The sequence below is a fragment of the Schistocerca cancellata genome, chromosome 6 (assembly GCF_023864275.1).
Source record: "Schistocerca cancellata isolate TAMUIC-IGC-003103 chromosome 6, iqSchCanc2.1, whole genome shotgun sequence".
NCBI classification, from domain to species: Eukaryota; Metazoa; Arthropoda; class Insecta; order Orthoptera; family Acrididae; genus Schistocerca; species Schistocerca cancellata.
In genome coordinates, this window is record NC_064631.1 from 283,451,599 (window position 1) to 283,473,274 (window position 21,676).

Genomic DNA, 21,676 nt, shown 5'->3' on the forward strand with positions numbered 1-21,676 from the left:
AGATCGTGCATCAAGGCCACCAGCTGCCACCACTGCATGTGCTGGCCACTGCCACTGTATCCGCTGTGCCACTGCACCCGACTCTATGTGCCAGTAGTCGGTTGTGCGCGTGTCTCCCCTGAGTTAAGCATAAACAGTGTTGCCATCTGATTAATTTTAGCTTATATTTATTTACAGTGGGTGCTCAAAATGATGTCCCTCCGGTAAGGGCAGCCTGACATTTCTTACGCGCATTTGCAAACTCTCGTCAAATTTCAGCTGCCGAAATCTGGGAAATGGCTAGCCAACTCTTCAAGCACGTGGGGATTCTTTGCATGCACCTGGTCTTGTAACACTCCTCAAAGATAAAAATCGCACAGATTTAGATCTGGAGAATGACGAGGCTGGTCCACTATCCTATCATCAAAAATACTTCATATTGCTGTCATTAGAAGCATTGGCAATGTGTGGTGTTGCATTGTCCTGCATGAAATAACCATACGTCTTTTCATTAGGTGTTGGTTCCCGAAAAAAAGGATGCAGTTTGTTGTTCACATACCTGTCAGAAAGTATTGTTTTGTGGAAAAAGATTGGTCCAATAATACATCTTGCACTAATTGCACACCACACTCATCTTTACCCATCATGCAGAGGTGGTTGTTGTAATTCATGAAGATTTTCGGAGCTCCAACGTCGATTGTTCTGAGAATTTACATACCCCGACAAATACAGACATGTTTCATCAGAAAACAAAAGCATCTCAGGATCAACTTCCCCATCATGCAGAGACTGTAACAGCCAGTTGCAATGATGACATCGAACAACAGTATCTGAGTTCCTCAGTTGATGCACTACTGTTATTTGGTATGGTTTCAATTACAGTTTGTGCACAGCTCTGTGAACAGGTGCTCCTGACACACCAGTCTGAAATGCCAAACGGCACAGAGATTTTCTCGGACTTCTTTACAAGGCATCCCCTGCCCTGTCTAACTTTTTTTCTATTGAAACACTAGGTTCTCTAGGCCTCTGTTTGTGTAACGCGGATCCAGTCTCTTGAAATTTCTTCACAAATCATTGGCAACATGCACACTGGGAAAATTTCTTATGAATTAAAGACGACATTCTACATGTAGTTCTGTTTTTGCATAGTTCAACACAAGATACAGCTATTTATCCTTCTTGTGTACCATACTGAATGGAAACTTGACAGGAAACTCAAAACCAAACTCGAAACAAAACACCTAAACACTCAGTCGCACAGTATAGAAGACACACGCACGGTATTTCTGTCTGAGGACCGGGCCCAGCGACATATGGGCAGGGAAATCCCTGGACTCAGCACAGTTGCAAAAATAATGTCTAGCAATGATATTTGAAGCAATTAAACTTGACAAAAAACTTAAAAGAAGACACCAGTACACTCAGTCGCACAGTGTATGGGGCATGTGCGAAAAATTGGTGTCCGACAACTATGCCTAGTGACAACCGGCAGATGCAGCAGCTGGCAATTGCTCCATGCGACCCATGGATCCCTAATGGGTCTCTTTCATAGGACACCCTGTACATGGAAAAGAATGTCCTTATTCTCAGAAATGAGTCACAGTTGTCTGCAAAGTCTGTATCCAAAAACTGCTGAGAAGAGGCCTTTAAAATTAAAGACAGTCAAAGGTGAACCAAGCTTATCACCCAAAGTTAAGCAGAGCTCCATTTTGAGAAATTCTGTAGTGAAAATTGCATTGGAAAAATTTGTATCACAAAAACATAAGACTCCATCAACAGCTGATATAGTTAAGAACGAATACTTTAATTTTTGTGAATATTCTGAAAAACAACCGAAAAAATTCAATCCTTAGAAGGACAAACTTGATCACTTTCTGATGAATTCACTGCAAAGTGCGGACCATGACTTCATTGAGTTCTTACAGAAGCTATTGTGCATGTTTCCAGGAAATGCTGAAGTTGAAAGAGGCTATTCTATTAACAAAGAAGTTTTAGTTGAAAACTTAGAAGAAGATACAATTGTTGCAGAAAGAAGTGTTCATATTGCAATACAAATGTTAGGTGGTTTACTTAATAATGAGAAACAAGTGAATGTGGACATTACAAAATCGATGATACTAACTGTGAAAAATACTTCATCAAAAAGTATAGAAGCCTTAAAAAATAAAAAATCTGATGGAAATGAAGTGGCCAATCTTAAAAGTAGAACAGTTCAAGAAAAAAAAAGCGTTCAAAAATAAAAAGTGGATGGGGGAAAAGGCAAAAGAAGCAGCCAAAGTTTTCAATGTTGAAATTTCAAGTTTAGCTAAAAACCTTAAACAGTGAATCTTGTATTGTGAAGTTAAACATTTGACAAATTTTGTACTTCAAAATTATTATATTGTCTAAAGGAAAATTGTAGGTTTTCACTGCATTACAATGTTAAAACAATTTGTATTTTAATTGATGTCATGACAAGTATATCTGAAAATAGTCATACCCGTCCTATATGAGAATTGATGTTTTTACAGTATTTTATGAATATTTTACTAAGTCATACATAACTACATTATTCATGCTGACATAAGTGATTTAAGAACTATTACATTCACCTTTCATTTCAACCTATCTTTCAGGTTCATAAAAAAGCACTTTTGACATTGTACCATGCATGTTTTCAAGAGGCCATGAATATAATTAAAGAGGTAATGCAAAAGGCATGAAAAAATCATAAATTTGATCCTCTGAAAATCTGTGGACACCCTTTTGTAGGTCAGGCTGGCAGTTCTTTTAGAAAACCTGGAGTTCTCAGGGAATTCTGCATGTATAACCTTGCATTGAAATTGAACTTTATTGAGTTTTATGAACCACAAATTAAAAATATTTAATATCTCAAAATGTGTTAGTTATCTGAATATTAACCCATATAAATTATCGATATTTAAAAACTGTGGTTAAACTACTGCTAATGGCTGGTGTATAGCTCAGCTGAAAGAAAAGCCATAGTTGTGGTAATCTATGGTCCCCCCCAACATTAATTTATCAGGAGCTCCTTGCACATGTATTTCTCAGTGAATTTTTTTTCTAAGTTTTGAGTAGCCAACCTGCAGGTGCGGTGGTGGCTTGTGCAGAATTGTACAGATGTGCTATGAAGTTGTGACCATAGCCTTTAGACTTACAAAGGTAGTAATTGTAACTGAATGGAATGTATTAATTTTACATATACAGATTGAACTGTTTTAGTCTATTTGAATTTTATAATTAATTGTTTAACATTGCAAGGAATAAAATCAAATAAAATGAAAAAGAGAGAGAAGTTAATGACAGCAGGAATCAAACACAAGTCAATGAACTGTCAGTCCACGTGCTAGACCACTCAGTCGCAATGGCTTTCCAGTAATTCCTCATATTTTGCACTTGCACAATATGCTAATGCAGTTTCAAGGAAAATACTGACTTGGTGCTATGAGCAATGTAGCACTTGCAGTGCGGGAATGGGTGACATCACATCAAAAGCAGACACACTGTCTTTTTCCGAGTTGATCATAGCACAGCTAACAATCGTGTCAGGACTGGACACTAGTTTCTAATTATTGCAGAAAGAACACTACAAGTCATGTTTTTGTCCCTTTTATTTGCATACAAGAACGCATTCGAAGAGAAATGGTGTAATTTTAGTGCGATTTCCGACTCGCATTCAAAGAGAAATAGCATAATTGTAGTGTGATGTTTATAGTGTGCCATAGCACATTAGCGCATGGTAACTGGCCGCCACTGTAAACGTGGCTGGTTGCTGGTGGTTGATTACTGGTGAGAGATGTGGTGCCACTTGTTTTGCAGTGTCCCATTGCTGGTGTCCTGTAAGGTGTGCAGCACCACTCTGCTGAGTGGATTGTAGATATTCCATTATCCTCACTGGATTCAGCAATAATCAATGATTTTAAAGTAATAGGGCAGCCTCACAACACCAAAAGATGATATGTTATATTGATGTAACTCAAAAGTCATATTTATTGACTACCATAAAATGCTTTAATTCTTCATTGAAGGACAAAATTGCAGAAGTGTGTCAGAGAAGTCCGATTACAGTAGAAGTCTGATTACTATAAGTTTGACCCTTGAGATAACTTTGCCAGTAGCTCTGCCAGGTTTGGAATAAGATAAGCATCTACATTAAATTGAGCCTTGATTGATTCTTTAAAATTACAACCATAAATGTTGAACATTGGCTTGAGACAATTTGTGTCGCAACACCTGATGGCTCCAAATGACCAAATTGTGCTTCAACTAGTTCATTCATGGCAAGAGGCACATACTTAGCTTGGGATAAATGAGTAGCAGCATAGATTTAATGGTATGTGCTCTTCAAAATTTTGTACACAATACAGGATAGATTCAGACCAGAGTCCAAATCAGTGGACAAAATACTGTTAGAGATTATATTAACGATAGCTTGTATTTGAAAACCAAACTGATAAAGGTTCAATATCAAAAATGTTAATTGCGACTGCTAAAAACACTACCAAAAATGTTAATGGTCTACCTATATGTTTTTAACATTGACTGTTACTTAGCCTTTTAAACAATAGGCTGATTTTTGTGTGCTAGTAGATGATAATTAGTTGTCTCCAGAGGCTGATATGCCAGTTGTTCATTAATTAGGGATGAGGATGGTCTGGTATCCACCTGAAAATCTCACCCACACTGCTGATGAATTGTGGTTTCATCAGTTTGAATGGAGTTTTACTATCGACTGATGCCATCCCGAGCAGCTTTAACAGATGGCAGCCACATACACATGTTCATTGCAAGCAAAACATGTAGTATTTTGCTAAGGCCAGTTGCCCCGTCTTCAGCTGCAGAAACATACAGCACAGGATTTCCTTGCTTTTGCTACGCTTTGTGAACTATCTCTATGGTAACTGCTACTAGAATTTCCATCTAAATGATACTGCCATTTTTGCTTGAGCCAACAGTGAGGAGGAATAGCTAACTATATTCCTAATTGGCATACCTGCACCCTCATTTGTTGGTGCCTTGTAGTTTGCAGATGATGGCTTTGTCTTGTCATCAGTTGACTTTAGGTAATGGCATTGTCTAGGATGCACCTTTGCCACACTTTAGTCAACAGTGGATGCACATTGTACAGCTCACAAGTAAATTCAGATGCTTGTTATGCTGCTGATGCACTTTCAATAAACTGAGCTTTTTGAGCAACCTCATTTCGCCTAGGATCAGGCTTTTCAAGAACACAAGCTCAAACTTTCTGGTCAGGAGCTATAAGCACAAATTAAAAATTTTACACGGGACAAGTTCCACTCTGAGCACAGAAAATTCTGCTATTAACCACGACCATGTAGGTTGGCCAGTGATGAGTTCACTTTCTTCTGACACTGGCTGAAACTTAATCTAGCAGCCAGTAATGCACATACATCTTGAAATGAGTGGACAACAAACTACACAAGATGCTGAACGACAAGCATTTATGTACATGAGTTGTAATTTGTGAAGCAGTGCATAAACATATTACTATAAGACAATACCAAATCAGATTATCATAAATACCAGGATTTGATAAACCTGCAAAACAGCAGAAACTATCTCAGATCTGTATTCCAAGTCATATCATATAATGCCAGAAACACGGGTGTCAGATGCAGTTGGCCTCGATACCAGCAGCGTTGATGCTGTTGTGAGAACGTTATCTGACGCTGCTACACATTTCAGTAGATTACTCTGCTATTTCTTAGTATGTTACACTTTTCTGAGTGTACTGTTGTTACCAGTATTAATCTTTTGCTGTTCAGCAGAATGTGCGCTGTTTTGAAACTTGCTGACAGATTAAAATTGTGTTCTGACTCGAATTTGCACCCAGAACATTTTCGTTCTTTCTTTTGTGTAGTAGTCCATTACAAACTAAACTGGTCACTGCCCTGAGCTACGTAGTGAGGGTAAACGAAAATTGGCACAAACTCATTGGCCAAAAATTCTCTGAATACTAAACTTTATGACTATGGGTAATGTGTGCCTAAATTAGTGCCATACAAACAATATTGCCGCCATTTTCTGTTTCTGTCTCCAGATGATTGGGGTGGCCGTATGTTAGAGAAGTATTATTAACTGTTTCCATCAAGTAGTCCTTTCTCTAACTTTGTCATAATTAAAACCTACTTACACAGATTTGATTTCCTTGTTACATATTGCTGCAAGATTTGATATAATACAACTTAAGACTATTATTCTCTGTTCTTTTACAGTTCACACTTTTTAGTATCATGTGACAAGTTTCAGTTGCGTAAACAATCTGCCACTTACTGCTGGTTATAAATATTATCTAATTGATAATGTTTTGCTGTGAAATCTTAAGTTATTATTAAGAAATTATCAATATTCTGCAGTGCTTTAAAAAGGTTATTTATTTTACATGAGAACAGTTTGCCTGTACCACTGCATATTATTCTGAAAACATCAATATTCTTCTGTGCATTAAGAATGGTTATTTCTTTTTCATTAGAACAGGGTATCTGTACCTCTACATGGCTTTAAAGTTGGAATGAAACTCGAGGCACTTGACCCAAAAACACATACCGATATAAGACCAGCAACAGTTGCCCGAGTTTTTGATGAAAATTATTTTCTTATCAGAATAGATGGGTGTGGCCCAGACAGCATTGGAACACGTGGCATTTGCTTGTGCACAGCTGACCACCCATATATCTTCCCTGCTGGTAAGTGAATTTGTTGATTCTTATTTTTCCTTTGTGAAAATCTATGGGTCATATGATTTTTGTGATTTTCAGATCTATTAACAACATAAGTTCATATACATTTTTTTGTTCTGTAAAGATGTCCCTTATACTGCCCCTATAAAACAAAAAACAACTGAAAAAATTGGAGGTAGTTTTGAGTGAACTTTAAAATAATTCAAAAATATGAATGGTCTTTCCAGAGGCACTAATAAATAAGTCAATTATTTTATTAGTAATGGACCACTAAGAAGCACATTATCTGCAAAGCCTATTCTGACGTTACTTAACCTTATTGCTGTGAACGTGCAGAGGATTATATGCAATCAAAATAGTTATGAGAAGTGATATACCCACTGTATTTAAAAAAATAAAATTGACCCTGTGAGAATAAAAATCTCAACTGAATTATATATTTGAGGGTCATTGCAAAAGTCATGGCAGCTGTTTTTTGTCTCAAAATTGGTAACAAATTAAAAAATTCTGAAATATGCAAATGGAAGGTTAATTCATATGTAAACATTACATTTAGCAAGCTGGACGAACACACACGCTGCCATGCAGATACGATGTGAGAAAAAAGACAAAAAAAATTGTCATTTCAAACATGTTTTACTGTCAGTTGCAACAGTATGCTATAGTACAGGGCAGGAACACAGACCTGCTGCAGCTCAGAATCCATCTCACACTGTGATTGCTGTGGAAGACACCGAATACTCGAGGTCTCACGATGAACGAATCGTCGGATCTCACGCATCACTGCTACGGCAATGTCTTGACGTGCTTGAAAGTACGTTCCACGCGAAGGCTCGATCACTTTCGGTACGAGGTCATAATCGCAAGGTGGTAAGCTTGGCGAATATGGTGGACGCTCCATTACTTCCCGTCCCTGTTGTGTGAGCCGATTCCACATATATGCTACCTTACGGGCTCTCACATTGTCCTGAAGAATTAACACATTGTGTAGATAGTCAGGACATTTCCCTCGATTAGTCTATCGTAGGTGTCATTGCAGGAAAGTGTGACAGTAGTACAGTGCATTAACAGTTTGTCCAAGTGTGACCAAATGGCTCAAAATCACTCCTCTAATGTCACAGACCGTTAAATCGATCGGAGGTGGATTGCGACAAAATTTCTGTCTGCATGGTGAACCTGGATGACGCTGTTTTGTGGACTGGCGTTTCAATTCTGGCTCACGGGGCCTGGCCCAAAATTCATCTATGTCGATATTCTCACAAGCGTATCGTCTCACTTTCCCTCGTAACACGCTAGATGTACAGGACAAGTTTCATAATGTGTCCACTTTTCCACTTCACTTAGTGCATGAGGCACCCGTGTTGCAGTATGTAGCTCATTGCTAGAACTCCTGTTAATAGTTGTCTTCTCAATACCAGTATGGCACTGTAATTCCTGCAGCATCCACCTTCTGTCATTCTCCAAGCATTGGGTGATATGGGTATGAGCATGGTCCGTACAAACACTGACAGGTAGCCCAATCGGTGCATGTCAGCAATGCCTGAATGCATCTGTCCACCAAGCAACCATTCAGTATGGTAGAACAGCATTTCCTACGGCTTCCACGAGCTCCCCGTGACAGTGCCACGCATTCCTTCCATGGTGAACTGCAATCTTTACGTAAGACCACTGTACGAGGGAGGTAACGTCCACCCTTGGTGGCTGCCGAACTCACACCGTGGCCTCTCTTCCCACTCGGTTCTGTTGGAAAGGACTGCCATCTACCACCACATTATGCTACTGCGGATTCTTAGGGAGGGTTTTGATGCTATGGAATGCACATAGTTTGTAATGTAATGTACTATTGCATACTTTTGCAGTTGACAGTAAAATACGTATGCAAAGACAAACTTTTTTTGTCTTTTCTCTCATGCTATATCTTCGTGGCGGTGTGCGCGCTCATCCGTCACCCTACGTGCAATGGTTACGTATGAACTAACCTTCCATTTACATATTTAAGAATTTTTTTAATTTGTTATCATTTTTGAGACAAGAAATATATGCCATGACTTTTACAACGACCTTTGTATAAAATAGGCAATCACTTATCTGTTGAATTTTTTGGTGTGCGTAGCTGCCCTTCATTCTAATTTACCGTAACAGCAAAAACATTCACTTGTATGTAATAGGATTGCCTGTTAAGAAATTCTTGTATAGAGTGGGGTTGCTTTTTTTAAAGTATTTTCATTTAAAATTGTTTTTTATAATGTAGTTTCCTTAGATCACTAGCTAAATGATCAAGATTTTTATGACTATGTATTTACCCCTTTCAAACCTGTTCTAAAGCTGATGGATAGTACAAAAAATGTTTCCTTCTAGTTTTTAAGTATTACTTTTGTTTGAAAACTGTGAGTGATTGTTAAAATTTCAATAAATTATTCCTTAGATTATTCTTACTACAACAAACATTAATGAACGACAAAACTAGTATGTATGTTTGTACAGGAGGCACATTTTAAATTATCGTGTTACCCCATGCTAAGGACCTTCACCCTCCACGAAAAGGCTAATTGTAATAAAGAAAGAGTAAAGTGTGTGACGTGTGTTGTGTTGTATGACATAACTATGTAAGTGCCGTGTTTGAGTTTTGAATTCAAAGAGGTTTTCCACATGTGGGGCACCCTCTCTTTCAGCAGGGCAGTGCCAGGCCTCACACAACCTCGATCTGTGTCTCCTTAATGACAATACTCCTACTCATTTCAGTGTTACCCACAGAATCTTTTTGGCTGTCGAGCTTACGATCTCTTCTCCCAGTCGTGTTCCTTTGCTAAAATGCTACACAATGATCCTTTGACAGTGACTATTTTCTGGTGATCCTGTCACTTACTTGTCACCACCAACTGACCAGTTACCGCGTTTAGCTCTTTGGAGAGCCGTCTGGCAGTTGTGTACTTCTGTTGTCACTTTTGTCCACTCTGTGTCAGGTAGCATGGATGAGGTTGCGGGAGATGTCTCAGACCTGATCACCCACACTGCTGGAACTGCTGTTCGCCTTTCTATAAGGTCCTTTTAACATGGCTGACTTTGTGGTAGACCAAAGACATTGCAACAGGTATTCACAATCATTGAATGATCACACAATGTCTCAAGTAGCATGCTTCGAACACCACCGTCCTCATGTTTAAGCAGCTACGCACTAAAGCTCACTACCTGATTGTGTGCAGTATTATGCCTCGTCCTTGGGAAAGCGTGCCTCGTCATCCCAGGTATGGGCAAGCTTCGTAGTCTTCTAGGCTACAAAAGAGCAACAATTATTCTGGTTCTCTTCCTTCAGAGTCTATAGACAGCTACTGACTGATTAACTCACTTACATGCTCTGTAAATTGCTTGAAACGATGATAACCCAATGATTATGCTGGGCTCTCAAATCGTGGGACCTTTTCTTCCCCTATCGGTGTGGTTTCCGGGAGTGATGATCCACGACCGACAAACCGGCAACCTGACTACACATTTCTAAAATCCAGCACTTGATTGCATCTTTTTTGACGTACATAAGTCATTCGACACTGCTCGGTGCCATTACATTTTTCTTTCTCACTATGCCTGGGGCTTTCAAGCCTCCCTACCAATCTTTATTTGTCAATTTTTTTCTCGCTACTACTGCACGTGAGCGCGAGTGCGGCATCACCGCGCACGTGTGCTCAAATCGGCCGGCAACTGTATTGGCGTGGACCGGTCGCCTTTAGGAGGCGCAGTCTCTACCACACTGTCTGCCTGCGACTCACATATACTGTAAGCAAGCATGGACCAGTGCTGCAGACTCCCTCTGTGTTCAACCAGTTTTACTGTTGGCACACCATTTACATAATTTGTTTTGCGTCTTGTTACACGTGGATTCGCAAAAGGCTTATTTCTGTTATTGTTCAGAGATTTATGTATAAAACCATATTATTTGTGTCGTTTGGATTGGTTTCGTGTATTATTGGATTAGCGATTAATTTGGAACATTTCTGCGTGTACAGTCTTTAATTGTAGTTTCATCGAGTTAGTCTCTGTGGGCGTCACGCTACCACCCCTGACCGAACAGCTTACTTCGGCAATGACCACTTTGTCAACTTCATTAACAGACAGTTACCGATACCCCTAATTAATCTTACTCAGACTATGACGGATGCAATTACCTATTTAGCTCCGGACAAGGAAGTGCGGCAGAAGGCTTTACTCTGTGTAAAAACCCCGTTAGCAGAAGTTTTGCAAATAGTGAGTTGAGGCTTGTCAGTGTCGCTCTGGTCGTACAGAAGCTAGCCAGTTCTGACAGTGCACCATCGGGACAATTTGCGGCATCTGTCTCTTACGAGTTAGTGATTTGTTCCGTTACATTTTTGGTGGTGGTTGCTGATGCTGGTGGTGAGAACTTCTTCAGGGCGGATGCATTTCAGCCATTTGGGTTTTCTTTCACTGACACAGTTCACGTTGTGTCCAATCGGGTACTGTATTCTCAACTGGAAACACTGTGTGAGGCGTTTTCTGACTTACTTTCACAAGGTATAGGGCTTGCTACAAATTTTTCTGCTCATATTTCTTTGAAATCCAGGGCTAGGCATCATTTTTGTGCGTGCATCCTATTCCTGTAGTGCTGAAAGATCAAGTGAAAGCAGAATTGGGCATACTTCAACATGTAGGTGTGGTGCAACCTGTTATGGTCATCCCCACTGGTTGCAGTTTGAAAGCTGCCAGGGAAACTTCGCCTCTGTTGTGAGTGCAGTATTACTGTCAGTGCACTGACAGTCGTCGGTACGTATCCCCTTCCACGTTAGGAGAAACTGTTAGCAAATATATCGGGAGGCCAGTACTTTTCTAAATCTGATTTGTCAGAAGCATATCTGCAGGTTCTTGTGGATGAAGAGTCTCTAAGAGTTCTGGTTTTGAATACTGCTTTTGGTCTCAATCAATATTTGTGTCTTCCTTTGGTGTGGCTGGCCACCCTGCTATTTCCCCACGATTTTAGAGCAGTTGATTATGCCTGTCCTGGGTTGAATTAATTATCTGGATGATATTGTCACGGGCTTGTCCACGGACAATCACTTGAAAAAGTTGCACACTTTGTTTTCTGTCATAGACTCTGCAGGCTTACTGTGTAACCTCATAAAATGTCAGTTTTTTCAACTTTCTATTGTTTATATGAGGTTTGAGGTCTCACAGGATGGAATTAATCCTCTGCCAGACAACATCTTGAGACCAGATTGCAAACACAATTTTCAAATGTTGAAATCCAAACTACTCTTGCCCGCTTGTTTAGCTACGTTCTCTTCAGACTGACACACAGTTCTGGCAACTGATGCCTCACAGTACGGCCTCGCCGTGGACCTAGTGTGGCGATATGCCGACATCTCTGAATGGCCTGTTGCTTTCGTCTCTAAATCTCTCTCTCTGGCCCAGCTGTATCGTGACACTTCCTTGCCTGGCAATGCAGCACACGGCTTACGATGCTGGTCACTGCTCTTATCTTGCTACACTTACAAAATTCATTTTTGACCTACATCTCAACATGCCAATGCTAACACCTTCCTGTTGATCCTGATCCAAACTTTGATTATGAAGAATTCCAATGCTTCAATCTTGATACTGAAATGTAGGCCCTGGTCTAGGGTTTCCTGATTACGAGCTTGTGAATAGCAGCTGCTGTTGCTGCCGGTTCGGTTCTCTGCCGGGTGGTTTGGTTTGCTCGACAGTGCTGGCGAGATAAACTGTCAGGATGGACTTCAGACCCCCTGAGCAATTATATTTCCTTACAGTTTTGTGTCTTCATTTTTGGCTATGTTTCACTGTTGTCCAAGGAAGACCTCTTTCCCAGTGTAGTCTATCCCCCTGCATTGTACTAGGAGGTCTATGCCTTTTCCACCAGTGTCATTGAGGAGTTTTGCGCACTATACTGTTTGCTAGGTGACATTTTGATTGGCCAGGGGTCGCTGGCGAAATTGTCCATTTTGTCGCAGCTTGTGAGCAGTGTGCCTGACAACTGGCAGCTCCCGTGGCGTCTGTGTCTCCCCTGGCCCACTCCCCACCAGTCATGCGAATGCATTCGTGTAGACTTCTCACATCCCTTCTTGAATTCCTGTTGGCTCTTGGTTGTGGATGCATTTTCCTGGTTTCCTTACATTCTCCAGCATGCAATGACATCAGTTGAGGTCACAATTCGTGTGCTTTTGAGGGTTTTTCCTATTGAAGGCTTGCTTTGTACAATAGTTTCTGATAATGGGCCCCAGTTCGTTTCTCACGCCTTTAAATTGTTTTGTTCCGTCACAGCATTCGTCATGTTATGGCTCCATCATTCCATCCTCAATCAAATGGTGAGTCAGAACAACTAGTGTGTATGTTCGAGTCCCAAATGAAAAAAGTTTGTTCCGGATTCTTCGACGGATGATGCTCTTCTCCGTTTTCTGAAGACCTTTCACTGGGCTCTGCTCCCCCTTAGGGATGAACCCTAAGGGGGAGCAGAGCCTGGCTGAGTTGCTTCACAACCGGCAGCCATGCAAGCACCTCCACCTTCTGCAGCATACACCACACCTGCACAGTTTTGTCTGACCACTTCGCACCAGGATCACTGGTTTGAGTGCAAAGGTTTGATCACCAGCCCGAGTAGATACTGCCCACTGTTGTCCATCACAGGGGACGCTATCTTTGTGATATCTGTAGAACCGATGGGCTAGTAGTGCACCATTTTGATCAGTTGCGCCCCTGCTCGCTGCCAGAAGCTACTGGTTTGTGTGTGCTGCCTTCATCATCGCAGCCTGGCCCGCTCCCTCTGCCTCGAGGCCGTCATCACCTTCTGTGGAGTTGCCTCTGTCACATTGGCTGCCTCTTCCACGTGCGTCATCCTGGAATTCCAGCTTCCTAGTGGTGGGCGCCGGTTCATCTCTGGCCTCTGTGTTCGTTGCCGCAGCCTGCTGTTCCAGTCGGGCTGCCTCCACCAGCCCTCTCGCCATCCTTGCCTGATCCATCATCGCCAGTGGACCCAGCCCCGTCTCCTCCACACTGGGACCTGCCTGCTGTTGACAATGCAGGAAATGGCACGCTCCTCTCCGGTGTTGTCATCAGGAGCTGTTGGGGCCCACCGCCCTCTGGCATGCCTACATCCCCACGTGTTGTGGCCCTATGCTCCGATGTCCACCTAGCCCATCTTCCTGCCCCCTCCATTGGCACCAGCTACCACCGCTCCAGATCCAATGGATATCTCTCTCGACACACGGCTAGTGTCTCCTCCATCTACTGGGCGGCCAATTCGCACAAGGGTGAGGTGTGCTGTTTCCCACTACTAGTTCGTGTGAGTGTGAGTGCGCCAAGTGTGGGTCGCTGCTTGTGTGCATTTCAATCGGCCATCAACTACATAAGTGCTGGCTGGCCCCTGGAGGTCCCTATGGGAGACGTGCACGTGGCGCAGTCTCTGCCACGCTGTCTGCTGGCAACTTGCACATATGTATGTGTGGAGCAGCACTGACAGACTCTCTATGCTCATCCAGTTGCACTGTTCGCATCAGTTGTTTTGTGTCTTGTTACGTCTGGATTCACAAGAAACTTATTTTGTTATTGTTGAGAAGTTTAAGAATAAAGCCATATGTATGTTACTTGGACCAGTTTCGTGTATTACTTGGTTACTACATATCCTACCAGTTATTTTGGGTTAGAGTTGGTATCTCAGTCAGCTTGTGATGAGTGCAAGGGAACACTGCCCCACAGGGCTCTGATCTGAATACCACACTCTTCATCATTGTCATCAGTGAGCTAATGACTTCCATTGGACCATTGTCCCCCCCCCCCCCCCCCCCCCCCAAGAAGTCACAGATATCCAAGCTTGCGCTGTCTCTAATGACTTCATCATCAATTGGCTATTAAACCCAGAAGTTTTTTCCTTTCTTGATCATATCTGCGAAATAATTCTGTAACAAATTCTCAGTCCACACTGCAAAACTGTGTGCAATCCGGAAGCAGTGAGGTCGTAATATTTCATTTCCTCTCTACCCAACTGTCTCATTGGACAATATATGGCAGTCTGTATTGTAGCAACGTCTTCCTTGATCTATGATTAGATTATCTTAAAAATAATTAATCAGCAAAAGAAAAAAAATCCATCATGAGGTCTTCTTCATCAGTTTCACTTTTCACATAGTACATAATGCCATTCAAAACTTCTACCATCAACAAGGACGTGTAACACGTCCTGGCTTTCTCCTGTTGCTATCAGACTTCGTCATTCTGTTAGTTAAGCTAGCATTCCATCGATCTATCCTCTGAAACATTGTAAAGTTGTTCCCCCCCCCCCCCCCCCCCCCCCCCAGCTTGTGTTAAAGCCTTGGTAGCATGCTAACAAGGATCTTATAAGTTAGATTACTCCTAATTTTTAGGGTGCTGTACATCAGTTGGAAAAGCAAAATTCTTATAGAATCTCTTTCGCAAAATGCAAGTAAGACTCTTGGACTGGGAAGATTCCGTACAAACCTAATTACTTATATATACAGTTCATCCATACTAGGATTCGAGAAACTCAACCATTTTTGCTTCTTATTGACATTGATACTGGCGAGGTATTGGTCCCAGGGATTCCAAGATTTTCGAGAATGTTTTAATTTCAGTAATATAAATGTGACATAAAGTCAGGTATGAGGCAAGCGATCATTATTATGATACTTAGTTCTGTATTCCCCCCCATGAACCATGGACCTTGCCGCTGGTGGGGAGGCTTGCGTGCCTCAGCGATACAGATGGCCGTACCGTAGGTGCAACCACAACGGAGGGGTATCTGTTGAGAGGCCAGACAAACATGTGGTTCCTGAAGAGGGGCAGCAGCCTTTTCAGTAGTTGCAGGGGCAACAGTCTGGATGATTGACTGATCTGGCCTTGTAACATTAACCAAAACGGCCTTGCTGTGCTGGTACTGCGAACGGCTGAAAGCAAGGGGAAACTACAGCCGTAATTTTTCCCGAGGACATGCAGCTCTACTGTATGATTAAATGATGATGGCGTCCTCTTGGGTAAAATATTCCGGAGGTAAAATAGTCCCCCATTCGGATCTCCGGGCGGGGACTACTCAGGAGGACGTCGTTATCAGGAGAAAGAAAACTGGCGTTCTACGGATCGGAGCGTGGAATGTTAGATCCCTTAATCGGGCAGGTAGGTTAGAAAATTTAAAAAGGGAAATTGATAGGTTAAAGTTAGATATAGTGGGAATTAGTGAAGTTCGGTGGCAGGAGGAACAAGACTTTTGGTCGGGTGATTACAGGGTTATAAATACAAAATCAAATAGGGGTAATGCAGGAGTAGGTTTAATAATGAATAAAAAAATAGGAGTGCGGGTTAGCTACTACAAACAGCATAGTGAACGCATTATTGTGGCCAAGATAGACACAAAGCCCATGCCTACTACAGTAGTACAAGTTTATATGCCAACTACCTCTGCAGATGATGAAGAAATAGATGAAATGTATGACGAGATAAAAGAAATTATTCAGGTAGTGAAAGGAGATGAAAATTTAATAGTCATGGGTGACTGGAATTCGAGTGTAGGAAAAGGGAGAGAAGGAAACATAGTAGGTGATTATGGATTGGGGGGAAGGAATGAAAGAGGAAGCCGCCTTGTAGAATTTTGCACAGAGCATAACTTAATCATAGCCAACACTTGGTTCAAGAATCATAAAAGAAGGTTGTATACCTGGAAGAATCCTGGAGATACTAGTAGGTATCAGATAGATTATATAATGGTAAGACAGAGATTTAGGAACCAGGTTTTAAATTGTAAGACGTTTCCTGGGGCAGATGTGGATTCTGACCACAATCTATTGGTTATGAACTGCAGATTGAAACTGAAGAAACTGCAAAAAGGTGGGAATTTAAGGAGATGGGACCTGGATAAACTGAAAGAACCAGAGGTTGTAGAGAGTTTCAGGGAGAGCATAAGGGAACAATTGACAGGAATGGGGGAAAGAAATACAGTAGAAGAAGAATGGGTAGCTCTGAGGGATGAAGTAGTGAAGGCAGCAGAGGATCAAGTAGGTAAAAAGACGAGGGCTAATAGAAATCCTTGGGTAACAGAAGAAATATTGAATTTAATTGATGAAAGGAGAAAATACAAAAATGCAGTAAATGAAGCAGGCAAAAAGGAATATAGACGTCTCAAAAATGATATCGACAGGAAGTGCAGAATGGCTAAGCAGGGATGGCTAGAGGACAAATGTAAGGATGTAGAGGCTTGTCTCACTAGGGGTAAGATAGATACTGCCTACAGGAAAATTAAAGAGACCTTTGGAGAGAAGAGAACCACTTGTATGAATATCAAGAGCTCAGATGGCAACCCAGTTCTAAGCAAAGAAGGGAAGGCAGAAAGGTGGAAGGAGTATATAGAGGGTTTATACAAGGGCGATGTACTTGAGGACAATATTATGGAAATGGAAGAGGATGTAGATGAAGACGAAATGGGTGATAAGATACTGCGTGAAGAATTTGACAGAGCACTGAAAGACCTGAGTCGAAACAAGGCCCCGGGAGTAGACAACATTCCATTTGAACTACTGATGGCCTCGGGAGAGCCAGTGATGACAAAACTCTACCATCTGGTGAGCACGATGTATGAGACAGGCGAAATACCCTCAGACTTCAAGAAGAATATAATAATTCCAATCCCAAAGAAAGCAGGTGTTGACAGATGTGAAAATTACCGAACTATCAGTTTAATAAGTCACAGCTGCAAAATACTAACGCGAATTCTTTACAGACGAATGGAAAAATTGGTAGAAGCCGACCTCGGGGAAGATCAGTTTGGATTCCGTAGAAATGTTGGAACACGTGAGGCAATACTGACCTTACGACTTATCTTGGAAGAAAGATTAAGAAAAGGCAAACCTACGTTTCTAGCATTTGTAGACTTAGAGAAAGCTTTTGACAATGTTAACTGGAATACTCTCTTTCAAATTCTGAAGGTGGCAGGGGTAAAATACAGGGAACGAAAGGCTATTTACAGTTTGTACAGAAACCAGATGGCAGTTATAAGAGTCGAGGGGCATGAAAGGGAAGCAGTGGTTGGGAAAGGAGTAAGACAGGGTTGTAGCCTCTCCCCGATGTTATTCAATCTGTATATTGAGCAAGCAGTAAAGGAAACAAAAGAAAAATTCGGAGTAGGTATTAAAATTCATGGAGAAGAAGTAAAAACTTTGAGGTTCGCCGATGACATTGTAATTCTGTCAGAGACAGCAAAGGACTTGGAAGAGCAGTTGAACGGAATGGACAGTGTCTTGAAAGGAGGATATAAGATGAACATCAACAAAAGCAAAACGAGGATAATGGAATGTAGTCAAATTAAGTCGGGTGATGCTGAGGGAATTAGATTAGGAAATGAGACACTTAAAGTAGTAAAGGAGTTTTGCTATTTAGGGAGTAAAATAACCGATGATGGTCGAAGTAGAGAGGATATAAAATGTAGACTGGCAATGGCAAGGAAAGCGTTTCTCAAGAAGAGGAATTTGTTAACATCGAGTATAGATTTAAGTGTCAGGAAGTCGTTTCTGAAAGTATTTGTATGGAGTGTAGCCATGTATGGAAGTGAAACATGGACGATAACTAGTTTGGACAAGAAGAGAATAGAAGCTTTCGAAATGTGGTGCTACAGAAGAATGCTGAAGATAAGGTGGGTAGATCACGTAACTAATGAGGAGGTATTGAATAGGATTGGGGAGAAGAGAAGTTTGTGGCACAACTTGACTAGAAGAAGGGATCGGTTGGTAGGACATGTTTTGAGGCATCAAGGGATCACAAATTTAGCATTGGAGGGCAGTGTGGAGGGTAAAAATCGTAGAGGGAGACCAAGAGATGAATACACTAAGCAGATTCAGAAGGATGTAGGTTGCAGTAGATACTGGGAGATGAAGAAGCTTGCACAGGATAGAGTAGCATGGAGAGCTGCATCAAACCAGTCTCAGGACTGAAGACCACAACAACAACAACAGTTCTGTATTCAGGCTGACTGGGTTGCAGTAGTTAAAGTCAAACATCAGGCAAGGAATGACTCATACGATGCGTTTCAAAATTTATCCATCACCAGATATCCGGGAGAGATTGCTGCATGTAGGTATGGAATTTCAAGTTATGTGTGTAACAGTCATCCTGATTGCACCCGAACTGTGATTGTCTTAATTTTAAGTCTGATGTCGGGTAAAAAATGACAAAAGAATTTTTTTTTCATGTGATATGATTATGCATTAAGAGTTTTCGAATTATTTCCTTTACTTGTACTGTGAAACCTTGTTTCTTCACCAGATTTCATCATTGTAGGTCAATGGGAAGTACCCTGTAGGTTTTGAGGAATGTACCAAAATATGTAACTTAAATGGCCGGATTGTTACATTTATTAAACCTCTCAAGGACCTATAGACCTTAGTATTTTTCAACTTCATACTTCTACCTGTTCCTGAGAAAAAGGTGTCTTAATAGACGGATGAACAGAGTCAGATTAAAAAAAGAAATAAAAAACCTTTTTTTCATGTGGTATAATTACAAAATTACAGCTTCCAGATTTTTTTTCATTTGGTAGCATTGTGAGTCCTTGCTTTTGGTCAAATTTCATTATTCTAGTCCAACAGGAAGTACCTGTTTTATCAGAATATATGGTATAAATGCCCGATCTTTTGACTACATTGACATAGGTCGCTCTGCCAAGAGACCATGGGCCTTATTATGTGAATTATATTTCAACTTGAAATGCGTACCTGCTCCATAGAAAAAGGGTTATTAACAGACAGACAGATGGTCAACGATTTTTTGATACATTTAAACCTCCTTTCATTTTTCTACATGGCACATTTGTCACCTATATGGTGACTCTTAGCAGCCAACTCCAAAAATGCCAGCTGTGAATATGCCTCACCTGTCAACTCGTTATCAAAAAACGCACAAAGAAAGAAGGGTCATCTCCTTCTTGACGCCCCACAGCCAATTGGCCAGACCACTCTCTCTCTTTTTTACCATGTCAAGACTATACATATGTTTTTGGATGGGGCCTACTTTTAGCAAAACACAATTTTATTTTGTATCTGAAACATGTTTCACTGCAGTTGGAGCATCATCAGGGGGCTTTTATTTTATGCCTCTTAAACATAAAGAATGTTCTTTACTGTCTGTACACATGTAAATATTAGTTTTAAAATCACATTTACAAATTTTTGAAGAACACACAAAATTATGTATTCATACCTTTTTACCACATGGTGTGGTTTTCCTGAGGTGAAGGCAGATCCCGTCCAAAAACATATGTATCGTTAAAGCAAGCACAGACAAAAGAGCTTCAACCTCACGATGATAATGTCAAGACACTTCATGCCTGCTACTGCTATTCCCCGATACACAACTTCTTACATATGAAATGGTCACTTCTCACTCTCAACGGTATTGTTGTTTGTAATGGGCAGAAATAGCAATGCCAGGATAAGCTAAACGTACACACTAAGAATCAAAACTGCTAATAGCTTCTACTGGCCTTTACAATTCTATTAATGCTGAGAAAAAGATTAAGCCTAATGATGGCTTCAGCAACAAGCCACATCAGACACAGAGTTGTCCAAGTGAAAGAACATGACAACAGTTATAGATAAGGTGAACATCCATTTATTTTCATTGGCTTTACGATTCGGCTTTCGTTGCAGCAATCCTAGGCTGTGTCCTAACTGATCCTATCTTGCACCCCAAGCAAAGTTCCACAAGAAATTATTCAAGTTCAGAGTCAGGAATATTTAAGGCGTCTGTGAAAGAGAAGACAGCAGTTCAAAAAACCAGTAACACTGTATGACCCGTTACAAGGTGTCACACTGTTAATGACTGCTATTAGATGATGTCCCAGCAATTGTCTAAAGTTAATGCACTTTCCTAATGACAGTAATGTATGATGCAATAAATTGCTGATTGCTTTGTGGATGGAACTCTTCTCTGTACAATCTACATTCCACAGTTTTATTCCCGCCAAGTTTCTGGCTAGAGTGTCCCAACCTAGCAGTTGACTTTTCACTGACAGTGGTGGCTGAGGAAATCATACTGGACCACTTTGTCGGAGACTGAGGGTTTTGGTGGCAGCCCTCTGAAGTGTCAGCTGCCACCCCAGCTCACTTGCCTGATAACGTGCAACTGTCACTATCAACATTCCAACTGCATCTCCTCAGCAGTTCCCTTGGTTGCAACAACCATAGTGTCTCTTCCTTGAAGCCTGTGTCCACCAAGAGATGCTCCCATTGGTTGGTTTCTTAGCCTCCTGTTTCTTTAATATATTTATCATTGGTTGGCTCAGAAAATAATGTACAATTCGTATTTACAATTTTAGATCAATCTGTATCTTTCCTTCTTTATTGCTATTAAATTTAACATTATAAGTACTCTTTAGTTGCTTTAGAAACATGCTATCGAAAACTTCCCCTCTACCTCTCCACCAATGACAGGCTTCTTGCTTGTTGTAAAAATAACCGTTACAAACATACACATATCAGAGATCCTTCTGACGTGAATAATAAAGAATAAATCTCTTGAACAACACTGATGAATTAATTACAAAGTCAGGTTGCTCCATTGTTTTTTATTAATAAGTGTAGTCCTTTGTATCTCCTGAGTTTAAAAAAGATTTTTTAAAAAAAATATTTTTTAGTAGTTTCACAGTCTTCAACAAATAATTATTTATCTGAGGATCATGATTCTGTAATTTGTGAGCTTCATTACTCTAGAATGTTTAACTGGAAATCTTTGACAATACCTATTTGCAGCACCTATTGCATATCAAGTGATCATCAGACTTTCCTCAACACGAAGATGGAGCTGGAGGGTATGATGAACTGTGTCCGCTGCTGTCTAGATATTATCCTAACAACACGAGTTATTGGTGAGGTACTGCATGATCTCGTGAAGTTTTATTATGGGAACTGAATTTAGACAACAACTGTGCAACTCTGAAGGAAAATGGGACATATATTACCACATATTGTGAAGCTGCAGCA

The 21,676-nt window shown here is 40.9% G+C and overlaps 1 protein-coding gene across 4 annotated transcripts in view; it reads left to right on the plus strand.

Annotated features, from left to right (window-relative positions):
- LOC126190842 (scm-like with four MBT domains protein 1) overlaps positions 1 to 21,676 on the plus strand; it is a 179,104-nt gene that overhangs the window by 81,570 nt on the left and 75,858 nt on the right. For all 4 annotated transcript variants that reach the window (XM_049931422.1, XM_049931423.1, XM_049931424.1 and 1 more), the window contains one exon: positions 6,473 to 6,686. In XM_049931422.1, coding sequence (XP_049787379.1) covers positions 6,473 to 6,686 — 214 coding nt within the window. The remainder of the gene's footprint in view (positions 1 to 6,472; positions 6,687 to 21,676) is intronic.